Here is an 18803-nt window from a genome sequence, read left to right on the forward strand (position 1 = left end):
CGCAATGTGCATTTAAGGGGCGAGTGCTCGGCGCTCTCTACGGTGCCTGTTTGCTTCTTACGACATGAGCCGATGCCTCGACAGCTGAAAGTTGGCGACGCATTGTATTTCAGGACGGTCGATGCCGAACGCGGTATGGCGACAGCAGCAGTGCAAGGGCGATGAGATACGGCCTCTCTACTTCATTCGTTATGGCGTTCGGTCATGTTTTACGGCTAGACGCCCTTGCTGCCCCCGGTTATAGAGGGGTATCGCATTTTGAGGAACGACTGCTAATTTGTAACAACGTGGTATAAAACCAAACAAACAACCAATATGGGAGGAATTATGCATCTGCAGGTATACTTCATTCACTTGAATCTGCAGCATCTGGGTGGTGCTTGAATTGCGAAGGCGTTTTTCTCTTAGTGGGGGCAGACATTGATGGGATATAGTTATATCTTACACATTATTCATACTATCGACATCTTCGCAGATGTCTTATGAAGAGAATGGAAGAGGTGGATCGTATACAACCGGCGTGTATGAAGAGGCGGCTGGAAGAGGGCACAAGTAGGAGATGCCCAGTATTTATGGTTTGCTTGTTTGTTATTGTGAGCATATTTGGAATAATACCCCGTTACACTTGGCTGTTCGCCCGTCTCTATTGGTTTACTGTGACTTGACAATGTCAAGCTTTGAAAAATTTGTATTGACTTGGATATAACAGGACGTGAAGAAACCAGCGTTGTTGGTAACTCTTGACTAATCCTCGATTGTTTGCAGGCGATAATATATATGACGCGATACTACAAGTTATTTACTACCCAACACAGTTATGAACCCATGCTAGCCTATCATTATCATTAAAAGGAAATTCAACAAGACCAATGTCCAGATACCACAACTATGCACAATATTCAATGAGCGCCAAAATATACCAGGACAACAACACCACTTGGGGGGTAAGCATACGGTTTCAGAGGTTTGCTCGAATATTATCTCTAATAGGGCCGCTCCCATCGAGTTTCTTAGGGACCACTTGGTCGCTATTACCGTGACCCGAAGAGCTCTCGCTCAAAAAATCGTTCACTAGTAATGTTAGTCGAGCTTGTATAGAATGGTGATTTGGGATTACTTACAACCGAGAGCACTAAGCGCATTTGAAAGGCCGTACACCTCCTCTTCGACTTGATACTTTTGTCTTTTCTCTCGGAAATTCCTCATGGCAGGAAGGACGATATCCTCGTACCAGTTCGGGTTTAAAGACAAGTCATCCCAAGACCAACGTCCGACGACCTCTTCCGCTTTGACTTCCCAAAGGCAGATGTAGTGGTTATCGAGTTCCTTTTTGTATAAATTATACGGAACGTCGATGCTGTAGTATCTTATCTCATCGCCGTAGTTGATTACAGGACGTTTTGCCTCGAGACGTACTACTGGGTCGATGACCACAACGGTCTGGTTTTCCCTGTATGGACGAGTTCGTCTGAAGTTTGCAGAACTTTCAAGCGCTTCAGGCGAGGATGTGAACGAAATATAAGGGGTAGGCTCCCATATATTGTTCCTGATATGGGTCTGCAGTGTCGATCGCCGAGCTTGAGAGGTGCTTAGAGGCATGTTGGATGCTCTGGCATACATGTCTCCCGACTTGTCTGGTAGACTTCCGGAATTGCAATCATATGTCCAGAGCAAAGGACGATTAGCTAGATCCCTCTGTACATACCTCTGAGCAGAGACTTTCCAGGAACGCAAAGGGCGCTCTAAACTGACCGGAGACATGGACTGAAATGGAGTGGCAGTATTGGTAACAATGGAAATGATGTGATGCATATTTGTGGTTGACGTGTCTCAAGACTGAAGTTTCTGATTGTTTCGTCGATGCTGTACGAGACAGATAGTTCCTTATTGAGTAAGGTAATTGTAGGCTGGATAATTGTGCAGAAGTATGTGTTCTTCTCACATCAGTTGAAAGTGAAGCACCACCAGCTTAAATACTTCAAGATGTAGCGAGGCTTCCCCTGGCTGGACACGTCGTGAAAGTTGCCTAGTAGGCAACAAGGCATTCAATCATTTCCTGATCCCCTCCGAAGAACATTATGATGGTTCCAATATTTCATGATGGTGATGGTCGGCCTCCAGCGCCAACTCTCTACCCAGTTGTTGGTTTGCATGTGGCTGAGCAGGCCTTCTGAAAGACCTCGGCGACCATTATTACGACCAATGAATCGAGCGGACATGCATCTGAAAGATGAAATGGACCAACTACACGGTATTCAAAGTGATGATCAAGAAAGCCTTATTTCCTTGTAGGATATAACGGTTTGGGGCAGTGTTATATGAAGAAAGACAAAAGTTAGTGAGAGAGAAGGGGTGGGAGGGATGTTAGTTGTTACATAGATAGTGAAATAGAAGATGCTGCTGCGCATGTTATTCCCAACACTTAAAAGGAAACTGAAATGCTCCTGCAATAAGTGTGATCAGATAATATTTCGCTATAGATGTAGAAGAAGTTCCCCGTCAACTTTGAGTGTCTTGGGTAAAACTCGGCGAAAACTGATAAGCCCGACGTCTCAAGTACGAAGTTGAATAAGATAAATATAGATCGAAAGAACAAAAGTAATGACAACCAAAAAACAAGGGTATAATGTGAATTAGTTACACCCGAATAACGCCTATTCCATGCAATTGACCCAACACTGGCTCAGGAGCTCATATCTTGTTCTCGCCAAGTGAGAACATGCCCGCCCTTGATGAGTCCCTCAAGACCGTCTCTGCCTCCACCTTCGCATTAGCATCCCCTTCCTCTTGTATGCCTGACTCGGTAGCGAGGGCTACGTCTGGTGACGTTGGACTCGGTAATTGCCCATTCTTCTTGAACAAAGGCACAAAATACCGTCTGCTCGGCGCCCGCTTCTGACCCTTCATGCTGTTCATTGATACAGGCGGAGGCTTCGTGGTCTTGGAGATGGGTGGCGGGGAATGAGGCAAGGCCGTCATTTCAGAAGGCGGGCTGAACTTGGTTGGAGGTAAGGGCTTCATCACATCATGAAGTAGTTTTCTGCCAAGGGTGCTCATCGTGCAGTTGGATGAAGTTCGGGCTCGAGCTCGGGAGTCTGGTAACGACTTGGAATTGTTTCTAGCAACCAACCCTGGAGTGGGTGGAAGAGAGCCTTGTGTCGATGGGACCTGGGGTGAAGGTTGTTGCTGTGGAGGATTCTGAGCCAAAGGATTCCGCGCGATGAAGTGCTTGACCAAAGGCGAATTTGGCGACCGTGGTGATGACAGAGGCGATATTATCAAGGGTGTCGTCGACTCCAAAGTATGAACCCCTTCAACTCCTAGCATCTGAGCAGCTTTCTGTGGTATTGTAGGTGGCGGGATCGATCGAGTTGGGACCATCTCAACCTGGGTAGCAATAGGAGAGTTCCCATACGATTGCTGCGAGTAGATGGATACTGAATCTGGGATTGATACCCGGTGGTTGAATGCGTGGCGCCAAGAACGATACGCCGAGCTGCCAGGGGTTGCTCCACGCCTCGAGCTCTTACTTGGTGATGATTTCGTGTCGTTAACTTGACCATTGGCACGCTGTCGTCGGATACGGTATTGTTTATAGATAAGAATACCTATGAACACTGTCACTCCAAGGATGATTCCGGCAGCAATGGTTCCTCCAACTATAGCGCCCTTCTCAGTCCCAGAGTTTGTATTCTTGTTTGAGTTGTTGCTGCTCGAGGAGTTGTCTTCATCTTCGACCAGGGAATTAGAGAGTTCAGAGCTCTTGAGTATATGGTGTACCATCGATTTGACGTCTTCCCTACTCAGGTCTGTTTCCGTGATAGCTAATGGCCTGGCTTCTGTATGTAGAATGGTAAGTGCCATGAGAAGGCAAAACGAATGATAGGTCCAAGAGTTTGTCATGTCCGTGACTGTCGTTCGCATCATTGTTGTGTTCCGTCTCCATCTTGTGAAATCTCCCGAGCCTTGGTATTTATCGAGCTGTAGAAAAATTAAAGACGTCGTGTTCTCGAGGCCCTTCGTATCTGAGGCTCAAAGCATTATAATAATAGTATCATCTCGGTCGAGTTGACAAAGGGACTTGCTCGGGATTAAGAACAACTCGGGAACATACTTCGAATGAGCTTTGTTGTTTCGTCATAGGAGTATTTTCGTTCGCGCTATATCGGACCGTCGACTCGTCGTTGCTTAAAGAAGCCAGATTTAACATGCTGTTTCATGTCTAGATCGATCTTAGGTAACAAAGACGACAACCCAAGAGACCTTGGGTGAACAAAGGACAGCTATGGTCAACAGCTCGTTTGCACTGACCTCCATGATGGCTCAAGGATATCAGTCAACATTTCAAATTTCTTTGTCAGTGAGAATAGATATGTTGCAAAAATCTTCATGTAGCCCTGTTCAATGTGCCTGACAAAGAAGTGGCAGCGACACATATATGGCTATGGTATCACAGGTATGCAGGGCGATGGCGTTGAGATAAGGTTACAGCATAACGAACGGCCGTGGATTGATATGCGGCCGTTTCTTCTGCAATGCGGATAGTGCATTTCTTGCATCTCCGGACTGATAATAAATAGTACATATCGCACGGCCAGACACAGTTCATGATTGGGAACTGGCCTATCTAATCTCCAGCCCTCGACGACTTTTTGCAAAGTGACGAGGGTCTTAGAGCCACGTAGGAATATAGAAGTGACTCGCATTGATTGTGCAAAAGATAACGCACATATCGCCTTATTGGATGCCCCGGATTTTGTATATCACACTCTATGGACGCTTGTGGACAGGCACAGGAGTTCTGTACAGCAGTCACCAACGCAGCCTGTACTCTGCACAGTGCTGTACTTCGAATGTGCATTTGGGTAGGTTGGGATACTCTCAAGGGTCCAATCTTTTCTTCATCACGACAAACGCAAACAAAGAGTTCCCCAGGGGACAATTCTACTGGGGATGTTCTGGTGTCCTGGTGAGCACACTGTGACCCAGTTTGTTTCCGTGATCAACACTTGCGTGGTGATCACAAGCTCCAACCACCAAGGTGAACAGGGCAGCAGACCTCTCAAGATAAGAGATAACATGGTTTTGTCCGAAGTATTGAACCGGCGCTCCTGGCTCCTAGACCCCCAACTGCGACCCCCACCTTGAGGCAAAGCAATATTGAAGTTGGTTTCCTATTTTTCAAGCACTCTAGGCACTCGATTGTCCTGTCTCCCTGCACTTTCCTGTACAGTACTGTTCCCACCAGAAGCAGGGAGTCAGAACTCAAATGGTGATTCTGTGCCGAGACTGAGAGTACAGTAATGTATTACTGTCGTTGTCTTGCGAGGATTTGACCGAAGCTAGAGAGGTGTCATGGCAGTAGCGAACGGCTCGCGACAGGCTTGGTGCTTCACTTCCTTGTTGGTCTCTGCCTCTCAGAGGCATTCTCACGTGTTGATTTGCGGGCCAAGAGTCTGTTGCGGGCGTTGGAGACGGACACTGAGAGATCTGATCGGTCAACCCACTCTTAATGTCCGGGGACACAAGCAGGCATGACATATTAATATCTGTCTCTATCTTCGGCCCACACCGCCATAGTGGGGCCAACTCCGGGCTCTAGATAATCTTGTGCTTTCAACATGTTACAGATCGTATTGCCCACAGGTCCTGAGCCATGATTTGCTCTTCTTAGCCACCGGATTTCCCGTTGAAGGTCTTCCGCAACCATTAGTATCATTGAAACCCCCCAGCATTGACGGTAAGTGGGTAGTAATCCTTACATACAGAACGCAGCATGCCCTGGTTGCTTGTTCCCGTTTTCGCTGTTGAGCTGCATCATCCACTGATGCCGTGCTTCTTTTCCATGTCAGGAAGCGGAGCAGAAGAGGAGAGCTTGACGCTCATCAACTGTTTAGATCGACCCAAGGCTCGACGGAAATCGAATACCGGAAGGACGCCCCGGATGCCCGTTCGCCTCCTGTCAAGACAAACTGGGGACGAACTCTCCAGTTATTTGGGAGCTTATTTAAGTAAGGTACGTGAAGATATTAGGCACAAGGCGACCTTTTACTTTCTTCTCAACGAGACGTATACCGTTTCCACCAGTATGGCGTATTAACAATGGATTATAGAACCGCATAAACGGTTGCCGGTAACAGATTTTCAAATCCCAAGCTTCCATAGTACTGAAACAGTGTTGCGAGGCTTGGATCTTTGTTTTCCCGGATATTGTAGTCTAAAAAGACCGAACCCGCCTGTGGTGGGTTCATTCGATTTCGACCAACAGGCTAAAGGCTAAAGGCTGAAGTTGCTGAACCCACCCAGCCACTATAAGGTAGCCTCTCATAGGGGGCTAAGCCGCTGACACCATGCTCGGTTGTTTAGTGCAGTATTTTGAATCAGTTGCGGGCGCAACTCTGACACGAGCCTCTCACAACTTACAAGTTGCAAGCCATTGACAGGAACGACTCCCAAACAGCCGACAAGGGTTGCCGCTCGTCCTTACCTGCCGGCCCGAGTAGAACGAATTTTGTTCTCGGCGTTACTATTCGATCTCATTGTTCCAAAGTCGTGAATACTGGGGAGTTACTTTCTCAGCATCGCATCATAATAGCCGTCATGTTGGCGAATTTAATAGTTCGATGAACTCGCCGTGTCGTGATCTAGACTAGACATACATACATACAACGGTTAGCATGATACCGAGGTACGGGAGAAACTGGTTCTCTGACTGATCTGCAATCCTAATCCTGCAAAGACTCGACTCAACCGGCCATAATCTGCACCGTATATCCGATATACAGTAACCTGGGTTCTCGACGAATATGCGGATGGAAGATGTCGGAACGACCACGTCTGTTGCCCAAGGGCCACGAACAGGGGCTCAATGGAACCCTCTTAGCTTGCCCGTCAGTACCCCTGCCGACTCGTGGGTAGCAAGTGGGGGTCGATGCAAGTGCTGTATGAACGAAGGCGTCTGTTTGTCTGATGTTGCACTCCACCAAGTCTTCTCCTCATTGCTGTTGTCTCGAACGTCGTCGTGCATCTCGTCCTTCCAGGATTCATACATGCGGCTAAATTAAGCATCTGTATGTATCCAGGGGCCGCTTTTGCCTCTTGATGCCGGCTAACTAATGTATTGCATGAGCATTTGATTCTTCTAATAAAAACCGAACGTGTTATGAATGCAACTTGAGTTTCAGGAGGAAGAAGACACTGAGTGGCCCGGAGCCTATAAACAAAGAATGGTTTTTCAGTATACATACCTGAATAGGTATCCGTGGAGCCTGATTTGTATGCAAGCTAATATATCAACGTCTTCAAGATGGATGATTGCTTGTTTTCTGCCTACGCCACTTAACAATCGGAGATGTGGGCTTGTTTGGTACACATAGGTAACTAATAATTAACGGACTTACTCATTCTGGAAACCGAATATGGGACTGTATAGAGAGTATCAGAATTGTGTTTTGACGCCAAGCTCATTTCGAGATAGGTGACGTTAATAAAGCGTTATGTTTCTAGAGAACGGATATTACATGAGGCTTCTTTACCAGAGACAGGGCGAGGGATGGGCCCCCCTAGTTCTCCGCCTCTGAATGACGATGGAACAGTGGAGCTGAGCTTGTACTTACTCCAATTCCCCAGCTCTCCATGCTCCCCAGTTCCCGTGTATTCCCCAACTCTGTTTGACGATTCGCGTGATGTCAAATTTTCATGCAAAGATCCTAAAAGCTTGACGAGTTCGGAGCCGCAATGACAATTAACGAATACAACTGGCCAATGAGCGCCTCGAAGAATACACCGACAGCACGGCTATCGAAGAGCCTCTAGCTCTAGCGGCTCATGGTTGGTAGCTATCACGGCGTGGCTGACGTGGTTTTGACAGTAGGTACGTACCCTAATCCCTACCGTACTCGGGGGAACTGCACAAAATGACGAATCAAGGCGAGGACTTCGCATGGCCAGATGCACAAGACCATGAACCGTTTCTGTATTGAGTAACAAACACTTAGGCAAGTACCCTGAAAATCGTCTTTCTAAACTCGGAATGGTGTTGCGGGCAGATGGCTCCACTGTCAAGGTAATATTGGGACATGCCAGGGCGACCCTTAGCCTAACCTCACGCACGGTCGTGGGCCTGACTTGACAAAGGAAGGATTCATACGGAGTATGTATATCGATGAGTTCGAAGATCCAGGCACCATTCCTGACGTCTATGTTCATTTTGCTCATGGTGCACTGAGGCTGTGAGGGCAAAGAGCATACAACAGTAGATCGTTTGTCACAAAGGTTGCGAAGAGAGACAGGAACTGCTGTCAGCATGCGACAAACACCTATACTACTCACTGGTTAGTACCGAAGTCGCAGACATCCATGCAGTTCGGCAGGGGCTGACAGTTGTATCGCATCAAGAGCGATATTCGCCGAGATCCCAAAGTTGTAAATCACAATCATTGCTTGCTTACTATGAAGCAGAAGTGACTACTCTAGGTGATATGGGAACATGAGCGGGCGTCATGACTCAATTTTTTCTTCTAGGGTTTCCCGCGGAATAAAAGTACTTGACTGTAGTTTAAACGAAACCTACCTCACATGCAAATCCCAGCCGTTGGGAGACAAGCCAGGTTGCGACTAATATAGTCAAGTGTTGCTTGCAAGGACTGGCCTAGCGTCAAGTTATGCTTGAGGCGGCTAACGGAACCTCAAAACAAAGCCCATGCCATGTGCGTTGCAGAACGGAAAAACGCCACGGCATATAAATCGCGCCTTGATCAATAATCTACCCCCTCACTGGTGCTGGTACTATGAGTCGCAACCTTAGTATCTCAGATCGAATCTTAAATACCATGATCGATTGAGTCGGACGTGCCTAGCGTCCCAGTTATCGACAATGCCGACAACTTGGCCCTTTACGTCTCGGGGCCAACATTATGGGCCTGAAGTCTGGCGGTCTTCTCCCGCCTGGACAATGCCATTGTGGCCAGTCATGGTCCTGGAGTTCGTCAGCCCATGGGTCTGCTGCTCATATGGTACCCGGCACCGAAAGGTGGATAACAGGGACAACGATACTGACCCTCACGACGATACTTGGGTGCACAAATTGGAGAATGATTTTGGGTTGCTTATTACGTTAGGATGTTTACAAAGTAGAGACGATAGCAAGATACATGTTTTGAAGATACATAAACCGGGGCAGGCAACAAAACTATGCCGATGTAGCTTCTTCACATGCATGACTTCAAAGGACCCAGGTACCACCTACTTAGGTTCTCATGAGGCTCAAGGATTAGGAAGGAACACTCCCACCAGAATGCAAGACGCATCCGCACTCGGAGGCAGTTGCGATATGAGGGAAAAAACAGAGGCGAGAGTTTCGCCGAGCTCGCACAGAGTCTGCAATAACAAAACAGACAAGGTTTTCAATGGAATGGGATATATTCTGTGTCCGTTGTACTTGCAAATTGGTTGCATTGCATTGCTTTGAATATTTTTTTCCTTCCAAATATTCGCTTGAGGAGCTATGTCATTGATCTATTGTAATATGTAGGTATCAAGATCTTCTTACAACCTACCTACCCATGGACACCCGCAATGTCATTGTTACATGGATCCCTGCTGTAAGGCCATGATACTGGGGGCCCATAGCATATATTGCATAGTTGCGGGAATGGGCGGCCTGGACCCTTGAAATCTGAAGCACTCGTCAACCTGTTCGTGACCTTGTCCTGGGACTATTATGGATGTCAGGTCCGGTCATAGGAATTGGTAGCGCAACGATGAATCCACCAGCGTGTTCATTTCGAATGAATACCCTGCGAACGCGGAATGCGGTTGTTCGTCCATCTCCTCTTCTCCTAGGTAGTGACTCTTCTGGTCCAGCAAAACGCGCATCGAGTCCAGTCGTCAAAGTTCATCTTTGTCGATTCGGGCCTAAGTGTTGTGGCGGGATCCGCTGTGATGGATACCCTTCTAAACGATGAAAGGCTTGGCGAGTAGCCTTGGACGTCGTCGCCTAGTCAAATTTGGCACTCGAGAGACTCGGATTGGTTCATCCAGTATTGCTTGTCTCGGGCTTTGATGTGCGATGCTCGATGCACCCTCAGCGCTGAGACTAGGTAGTATGGAGGAGAGACGTGGGGCACTAACAGTTATTCTGAATGGAAATAAACGACCCAGTAACATTTGTTCTGTTCTGTTCATGGATCTTGTTTAGTTCCCTCTCTCCCATGCTTGTCAAATTGTCACTGTAAACTTCAAGTTCTCGACTCGACTCAAGCTTCCAACTTAACTCTCAAAAGCCGCCGACCCTCCCTCTTTAATCCCCCTCCCCCTTCCCCCCTCGTCTCTGCATACATCTGTTCTTGTCCTGCTCTACCTATCGCCTGATCTTCCTGTCGGCCAGCACTCTGCATCCATCTCAACATACATACAGAGTAACGTACTCTTCCATCATCGACTTGCGCACACAGCATTCGGGCAGTCAATCAACCTCTCCCCCCCGCCCAGCAACGCCCGTTCGCACACTCTACTGGAGCCTGGAGCCCACTGAAGTCCCCGGAGGCTCTCCCAAAAACAAGCACCCCACCCCGTTCGGAACCTGGTGCATCCCAGTCAAGTCGAGGTGGCCGCTTTTGGGTGTAATGAAGTGGTTGCCCTGATCTCAACGAGGTTGGATTTTTTTTTTACAGGGCTCTTCCAGCTACAACCCATAGCGCTACCGCACCATTACCTCCAGTAAGTCGAGCGGCATCTGAGGTGTTCTGCTTGCAGCAGCTGCAGCAGTGTAACCCACACCCGAACTTTCTCACACCCTCCCACTAAAGCCACTACGTGGGGGGCCCTTCTCTTCTTCGTCACCTCAGCCTCTCGCGCTCACACTTTCATACCCTCTTCCCTCTTCCATACATTTTGTAGTCCGTTTAAGTTTCGCTCCACCACAAGCCTTTTATTCCAACATTCATGAGCACGTCTATCTCAATCGCCAACTCAAGTCCTGTTCTGACCATGAACCCAACAATAACAGAGCACGACTTTCGCTTTCCTAGAAGGCCAGGTGCATGGCCCACCACCGCTCACAACGCACCCACTCAGCGCAGCGGCCAGTCGAACCATATCCCAATTTCTCGTGACGTCTCGGCCAGCTTCAAGGAGCACAAGACCGACATGGCAACTACCTACTCCCTTGCTAGGCAGGGCCTGGGCGGTACACCATCTTTCCCATTCCTTCAGAATGGTCTCGCCGACCCCGACCGCAGTATCGACAAGATGCAGCAAGACGACCCTCTGGCGACTCAAGTCTGGAAATTTTTTGCGAGGACCAAGCAGCAGCTTCCTAGCCAGCATCGTATGGAGAATTTGACTTGGCGCATGATGGCTCTTAGTATGCGCAAGCATAAGCAGGAGCAGCAGAGGCAGAACGAAGCAGAGGCTCGAAGGAAAAGAAACATGGAGGCCAGCAACCGGTATGTGAATTACTATTTATACCTGTGACGTTTTTTTGCGCTTCCTGTCACCATCACTTTGGTTCATGACGTGCTGACAAGGGCCTAAAGACTTGGGCGCCCATTGATGCAAAGCTCTCCCAGCGGCATTGCTCAACTGCGAAAATCGTCTGAGCACAACATGCCACAACCCGATGCCATGAATCTCGACGACTTCATCTTTTCCGACAACTCTGCTTCGCCTGGCAACTTTGCTTCGCCTGGCGGTGACAAAATGGCCGACGACAGGGCTAGTAATCTAATGGCCTCGGCCATTCCTATCAAATCCCGCAAGGAGCTATCGCACCAGACCTTCGTCCCACAATCAGTACCTGTTCAACCGCTTCACCAAGCCACCCAAGGCCATGAGTTCAACTACGTCAACCGCCATCTTCGAAAAACCAGCATCGATGACCGTAGGGTGAGTGATTCCAATGGCTCCTCCCTCCTCTTTTTTGCTTGATTGGTTGCGCCCGTCTCTTCCCCATCATCGCAAAGTTTCAGTTCTACCCACTGCCCGATTCACATGTGATAGCACACTTATTTTGTGCACGTAGGCTAACTTTTGCAATAGACTCGGAAGCGCCCCGCTGATTTCTCACCACAAGTTCCGGCTGTTAACACTTCTGCGCAGCAGAACGATCTTGATATTGATTCGGAGCTTCATGATTACTCTCTGGATCAACCTAACCAAACAGGCATTCCCCAGCAGTCAAACGGCGTCGGCGTCCCCTTTGGTCTTGACACTTTCATGGAGAATGACACCTCCATGGTCAACAACAATGGAAATTTCCAGCAGAATTTCTCATTTTCTCCTTCTACTTCACCTATGATACCCCATGGTCCCTTTTCCGGCATGTACCACAATTCTTCAGTTCCTACAGCATCTGTCAACAACAATGACTTTTACTCCCCCCCAGCATCCGCCTACCCATCGAATGTTTCAACTCCTCACCCTGTGCCCGAACAGGATGGATTTTATTTTGGTTCCCAGGATGCGCGAACTCAGCGGCCCCAAGGCTTCCAACAAAGTATCAACACCATGCTTAGCCATCAGTTCATGTATGGTAATGCAAACGGCAACAACGGCAACACCATGTTCTCTGCTCCAGGAACTGGATCAGAATCCATGTCTGCCTACAGCACTGCTCCTAGCTCCTTTGGACATATCGACCCTTCGCAGGTGTTCCAAAATGACCAGCCTGTGCAATCTCCGACGATGCAAACACAGCAAGACAGCATGTTCTCGTTCGGAGCCGACTCGGATGACGAGGATAATAACGCATTTGCTGACCGCAATGTGCCAATGCAAAAGGATATTTCCTCATCTCTTGATGATTCTGGATCCATGGGCTGGGATGCAAGCCTACCGGGTCAGTTCAGCACCCAGGCTGCTCGTTTCCCCGGTGGGCCAACTCGCAAGCAGGTGACAATCGGAGGTACTACAACCGATTTCGTCGATAATACTGGAGACTGGGAATCAAACGGTCTTGAGCGATCACAGTCACAGTCCTTCAGAGGTGGTAATCTCAGGAGACAGCATCCCAAACTACCACGAAACGCTTCCACACCAGTGCACTTCTCTGGCCAGCAGAACGGCTTCGAGCAGCTTGCCCAATCGATGCAAAGTTCACCTGCTGGTGATGCAAATGGAACCATGTCGGGATTCTCGTCTGTTGCTCCAAGTAGACCATCTTCGCCGCCTATGTCAAAGCAAGGCTCGACAACGAACCTGCAGGCGGCCGCAGGCAATGGCAGTGATGGAAATGCTCCGACCACGTGCACCAATTGTTTCACTCAGACGACGCCTTTGTGGAGGCGAAACCCTGAGGGCCAACCGTTGTGTAACGCCTGTGGCCTCTTCCTAAAACTACACGGTGTTGTGCGACCATTGAGCTTGAAGACGGACGTTATTAAGAAGCGTAACCGTGGTTCTGGAACCAATGTTCCGGTCGGGGCCAGCAGCACCAGGTCTAAGAAGACGGTGAGCGCGCTGAATTCGCGTAAGAATTCAACACTTTCGATGTCTACTGCGACGGGCAACAACACCAATCCCAACAGCAGCAACCCGACTCCTAAAGCAACGACACCGCCTGCTGCCAGCCGACCTGCAAGCAGCAAGGACGTGGAGAGCCCCATTAGCGGTACTACATCGGGTACCAACACCGCTGGCAGTACTCCAAACAGTCATCTTGTTGGCCCAGGTCCTTCATCTGGTGCCATGGGTGGCAAAGGTGTTGTTCCTATAGCAGCTGCACCCCCTAAAACTAGTCCTGGACCTGGCGCCTCATCGATGTCGATGCAGCGACCTACCACTGCATCATCAAAACGACAACGCCGTCACAGTAAGAGTATCGGCGGAGATGTGCCAGTATCTATGGACATTGATAGCCCTGACTCGACTAGTTCCATTGATGCTCCACGTCCCTTTGGCTCATCTGCTGGTTTGTCGAGTCTGCCCGGTGGCATGTCTGCCAGTAGCTTCAACCTCAACCAGCGGCCGAGCACACTGGGTTCAGCCACAGGCATGATTAGTATGTCTGGCGGTGGACAAACAAGCTCGCTGATTGGCAGCTCTGCTGGTCCACAAGAGTGGGAATGGTTAACAATGAGTCTTTGATCGCAATGAGACTTGTGTGCTTTGTTGATCAAGAACACGCGAACTACAACATTTGACGAGACATGGAATTATTCGAGGCGTTTTAGATGGAGGCGTTTTTTGACGGATTTATGACACGACGAATTGATACCTTATTACTTGGATGTATGACACTGGCGGATTATCGCTTCCAAATTTCCTGGAGTTCTATGTGGCGGAAAGGCCGTCATTATATCATTGCTTTTGGGCGTTTGTGTACATGCAAGAACCAAGCGCGGTATGAGAATAGCACATCTTGTGACGGTGACTATACCGCATCATTGCATACACCCTTTCAAGAAGCTTGAATTAGCTGGGAATTCCCTTTGTTTCGCTTATAGAAAGCCTGGATATATATGGGATCTGGGAGGCCAGTTTGATACATAGGACACATTCTTACGGTAAATGCGCGGCTTTGAAACAATTTAAGATACCATTTGAAGCACAATATATTCAGAATCTTGCATCCCGTCTCATTTCTTCGCCATGCGCTCTCTCACAACTGCTCGTCTACAACCCGTGATAGCCCACACAATGGAGAGGACCACTGTTCATGATCATTCGTTGGATTGTGCTGTACGCTATGTCGTTCCTCACTAAAAGGGCAAGGTCGGAGAAAGAGAGGGCTGGAATCATTACATGGTTCATCTTGAGCGCACAGTACTCAAGAAGTCCCATCATGCTTCTTGCTCCCAGCTACACGCTTGCGACTGAACTTATAGAATTGCATTGGGTCTTCCGTTTGTGATTCCACTCCTTTCCCTGACCTCATACCAGCTAAAGTAAGGGTCGGAGTAGTAGTCCTATTCTCCAAGCATACATACATGACTGGAACTGTTCCCTAAAGTCTGGCCGTCATCAGACTCCTTTCCACTAAACCGCATACATGAACCTGGTCCGTATCAAACTCCTGCCTGCCGTAATGAAGAGCAAAAAGACCAGACTGCCAAAAATGACAGCCCTGAATACATGGTCAAAAGTGGTAATACAGCAGCGTCGAAAAGTAACAGGAAAACGATGGATGGGTGATAAAAGTCTCCATCATCATGGCACACAAGCCATATCGTTAAAACACTGATTGCTAGTTATTAGAGTAAATCGCCACCGTTGCTTCACAAGAGGGCCTTCCGTCGGTTGACGAACCCACGCCAACCCAACACCCTCTGGGAAATTTGAGGCTCGTCCTAGAACATCGTCCCAAATGACTCGTCGGTCGGAATGCGTTTCCGAGGACTCCCGCCGTCTTCTGTGGCAGGTTTACGATGCCTAAATGTGAAGCCGACAAAGAGGCTCTTGCTCATTTGATCCTCACGTTCAGCCATAGTCTCGAGAGCTTGTTGCTTGTCGTGGACTTCCTTGTACTTTGCCATGTCAGCTTCGTTGGTAAAGTCGTCGAAGTAGCCCGCATCGGTCTCCGAGTCCAGCTCAGGGACAAAAGGTGCACGAGTCTGTCGTAAAACATCCCATTCAACTTCAGCAAAATATTGATGGGCAAAGATATCGGTAATATTCGAGAACCGTCTTGAGCGGGAGTTGATGCATCTGCATATCATAGTTAGTTCACACTCATGATGTATGTGCCGGGATTCGAATATGCTTACGTGCAGATGAAGTTCCAGGTTCGGTTGCTCAGGAAATAGTTGGGATCCTCCCATACAGGCCTCTTCAGGACTTCTTTCCAGTGCTTCAGGTTGCGCCACGTCTCATCAGGAGTAGCACCTGCGAAGGGAGGGAACCCAGTGAGAGCTTCAAACAGCATACAGCCTAAACTCCAGTAATCTACTGTAAAGTCGTATTCCTCCCCTCTAAGGACTTCGGGAGCCATGTAGTCGGGTGAACCTACGATAGATTTGGCGTAGTTGACATCGTTTTCACGCATCGTCCGGTAGCTCTCTCGACGTTCGGCCACGGTTCGTTGATCCATGGGCTTGCCGAAGGGGACTGAACTCTCAGACGCCTTTTCCAGCTTGACGCGCATCGACTCGATTTTGGACGGGGCCAAGACACCGGCAGCAAGACCAAAATCGGTTAACTTTATGTGGCCTGTCGAATCAACCAGGAAGTTTTCAGGCTTGAGATCCCGATGAATGTAGCCCAGCTGGTGCAAGGCGTCTACGGAGCAAAACATTTCGGCGATGTAAAAGCGGGCGTGGCGATTTGATAGCACACCCGTATTGTTAAGTAGGGTGCGGAAGTCACCACCAGGCACGTACTCCATAGCGAGATAGATACTCTTCTCGTCCTGGAAAGAGTAGAGGAGCCTAACGAGCCACTCGCTCTGGGCGGTTGTGAGAATATCTCTTTCGGTCAAAACGTGACGAACTTCATCCAGCTTGAAAAGCAGCTTCTTGCTCATGACTTTGAGAGCGCAAACCTCACGGGTGTCTTTCTTTTGGGCTAGGAAAACTTGGCCATAGCCGCCCTGACCAACTTGGGTCAGGATTTGGAAGTCTCCGTGTCGAAGTCGCACCCGACGCTTGCGAAGGTTGGCGCGCTCTCGCCCAGCATACTTGGTCCACATTTGGTTGTGCGTCTGTTCATCGGTCTCTGGTGGCGGGGGGTATTCATTCTTGAAAGCTTGTAATCGGTTTTGGCGAGCACCAACGTATGTGAGAAGGTCAAAATAATAGTCTAGAAAGTCTAGGAAATGTTAGAGGCTGATGAATAGAAGTTACGTTGTATTCAAGCAATTGTGAGAAGGGCTTACAAAGTTGCGTAACATTCACCAGTCGCTTGACGTTGGGCTTTTGGAGGATTTCGCGCTCCTCTGCTGTCAAGCCTCGATGGGTGTTGAATCGTTTGGTCGCAGGTGTGGTAGGTCGGTCTCTCTGCTCGTAGAGCTGTTGGCGGGTAACAGCAGCATGGCTGTGCTGATGGGGAGATTCGATAGCGGCCAAGCGAGAGGTTGGGGGCGTATTTTCCTGGCCTTGCTTCTTGTTAGGGCTCCCCGGTCGTGTCTTATGGACGACACTTTCATCAACATTCGGGCTGGACTCGTCAAGAGGTTGGGTCTTGGTCTTGCCAGTCGCTAGCGGGGTCACGACACTCTGAGGGCGGCCCAATCTGAGAGGCGGCTCAATTGTTGGGGTGTTGAGATTCAGGGCATTGTCGAAGGCGGAAGGAAGGTCGTGCGCGCCAGGAGGATTGGTCTTCTTGCTCGGACTACCTTGAGGCGTGCTCACGGGGTTAAGGAAGTTGTCCAACTTGGTAGACGGTGTAGCAGGGCGCGAGGTACTGTTTTCGCCAGAAGCATTGGTTGCTTTTCCGCCAGGAAAGAAGCTTGACATGAAACTAGCCATGACCGGTTGTCTTTCCTAGGCAATTCTAGCTTATGCTTGGGTGGATGAGAGAATATGAAATAAGAAGACGCTGAGGAGCGTAGTCTATGGCGGGGATGTTTTGTTGTCGCAATACAAAGTTGGGGTTAGAGTCGAGGGGTACCGTAATAATGGGCTTTCTTGTTTGGCAAGGTTGGCTTGAGCTAGGCGGGTGAGCGGTGGGGAACCTGGACAGATAAGAACAGCACTGAGCTCTCCCAGTGGACTCAAATAAATAAAACGATAATGTTGGATCCCAAGGCAAGAAGAGTTATTTGGTGGTGTAAAGTCGGGCAGAGATGAAGGATAAGTGCACCGGCTGAGGTAACCGGTTCCAAATAACAAAGCATTAGAGAGCAAGAGCTGCCACCGCTATTGACAACAAGAACTTGATAAATTAGGTGCTTGCTACTCTGTACTATCTTAGTACATGTGGAAAGCAAGGTCAAGGCCACCTAAGATCGGTCGGGCTGTGGTGGGGTTTGTTTTTTGATGATGCGATTGGTGGGACCCGATCGATCAACAATGGCATGGTTGCAGCAGCAACCGATCGTCTGTACCCGAGATATACTCCAAGTTTAGTAGATATCTCTAGAAATGACTTTTTATTATTATGTTGCACAGCTGCTAACTAGACTAGTCTACTCATGGAAAATGATGCCCCTGTCTGTCGTTTGTCATTGATCTACCTTGATCTATAGCCAAATTTAGGTCATATGGGATCACACCAGCAAGGCTAAACCAATACCAGTCTCGATCTGTTTTTGTTGCCGAGCAAGCCAGCATGCATTACTCGTAGGTACATTTATACGAATACAATATTGGCTAGGACTGGAGCCTACTTCTTTCCCTAACATACCTACCTAGCAGCGCACCTTCTTGGTCAACATTTGAGAACTATACCCTATGCTACCACCCACAACACTGGCAGACAAATAGGTAAATGGCGTTACAAACAGGGCAACTTGGTCAATCGCCTGCCAACGCTCTGCAGTCATTTGTAATCAAAGTGTTATCGAATGATTGTGCTTTGCGGAAACATGTAGACATATTATTATGTTACGCAGCTGGTAGGAATCTCCGTGTATAGGTATCTAGAGGTAACTTGTTTGATTTTCATTAATTACTTTTCTTAATGGGAGTAACCGCATTGCCAGGCTATCTATTAATAGATTTTGATCTTGGAACTAAAGCTATTCTTCCTGCCTTGTATTAGGCTTGAGATTATCTCCTCATGAGGAGGACTCTTAAGATCTGATGTGCGTCTAGTAGATGGAGTTGCATCAAACTAACGACAAACGAGAACCAACCACCAATAAGTACTACTATCTATCCACACACCTAAAATACATGTTATCCACCCTTGGTTCGTCAAAGATGTTC

At 48.5% G+C, this 18803-nt stretch overlaps 4 protein-coding genes across 4 annotated transcripts; 1 reads left to right on the forward strand and 3 right to left on the reverse strand.

The window, feature by feature from the left end:
- Positions 1-777: 777 nt before the first annotated feature.
- On the reverse strand, positions 778-1954 carry EDB82DRAFT_140917 (uncharacterized protein). The gene is made up of 3 exons (XM_065607055.1): positions 1125-1954; positions 955-1071; positions 778-886 (listed from the first exon to the last, which is right to left on the reverse strand). Exons 1-2 carry the CDS (start codon positions 1810-1812, stop codon positions 959-961), a joined length of 801 nt encoding a protein of 266 aa, XP_065464591.1. The 5' UTR covers positions 1813-1954; the 3' UTR covers positions 778-886; positions 955-958.
- Positions 1955-2509: 555 nt separating this feature from the next.
- On the reverse strand, positions 2510-4362 carry EDB82DRAFT_496165 (uncharacterized protein). The gene has a single exon (XM_025733656.2). It carries the CDS (start codon positions 3925-3927, stop codon positions 2692-2694), a length of 1236 nt encoding a protein of 411 aa, XP_025584540.1. The 5' UTR covers positions 3928-4362; the 3' UTR covers positions 2510-2691.
- A 6627-nt stretch (positions 4363-10989) lies between these two features.
- EDB82DRAFT_430433 (nitrogen regulatory protein area) lies at positions 10990-14085 on the forward strand (the record flags this gene model as incomplete). The annotated part of the gene is made up of 3 exons (XM_025733657.2): positions 10990-11447; positions 11538-11886; positions 12040-14085. The coding sequence occupies 3 exons, from the start codon at positions 10990-10992 to the stop codon at positions 14083-14085; spliced, it is 2853 nt and encodes a 950-aa protein (XP_025584541.2).
- A 1149-nt stretch (positions 14086-15234) lies between these two features.
- Positions 15235-17579, reverse strand: EDB82DRAFT_141150 (kinase-like domain-containing protein). The gene is made up of 3 exons (XM_025733658.2): positions 16811-17579; positions 15705-16743; positions 15235-15645 (listed from the first exon to the last, which is right to left on the reverse strand). Exons 1-3 carry the CDS (start codon positions 17400-17402, stop codon positions 15288-15290), a joined length of 1989 nt encoding a protein of 662 aa, XP_025584542.1. The 5' UTR covers positions 17403-17579; the 3' UTR covers positions 15235-15287.
- Between the last annotated feature and the right edge of the window lie 1224 nt (positions 17580-18803).

The sequence above is a fragment of the Fusarium venenatum genome, assembly GCF_020744135.1.
Source record: "Fusarium venenatum strain MPI-CAGE-CH-0201 chromosome Unknown EDB82scaffold_2, whole genome shotgun sequence".
Lineage (NCBI taxonomy): Eukaryota > Fungi > Ascomycota > Sordariomycetes > Hypocreales > Nectriaceae > Fusarium > Fusarium venenatum.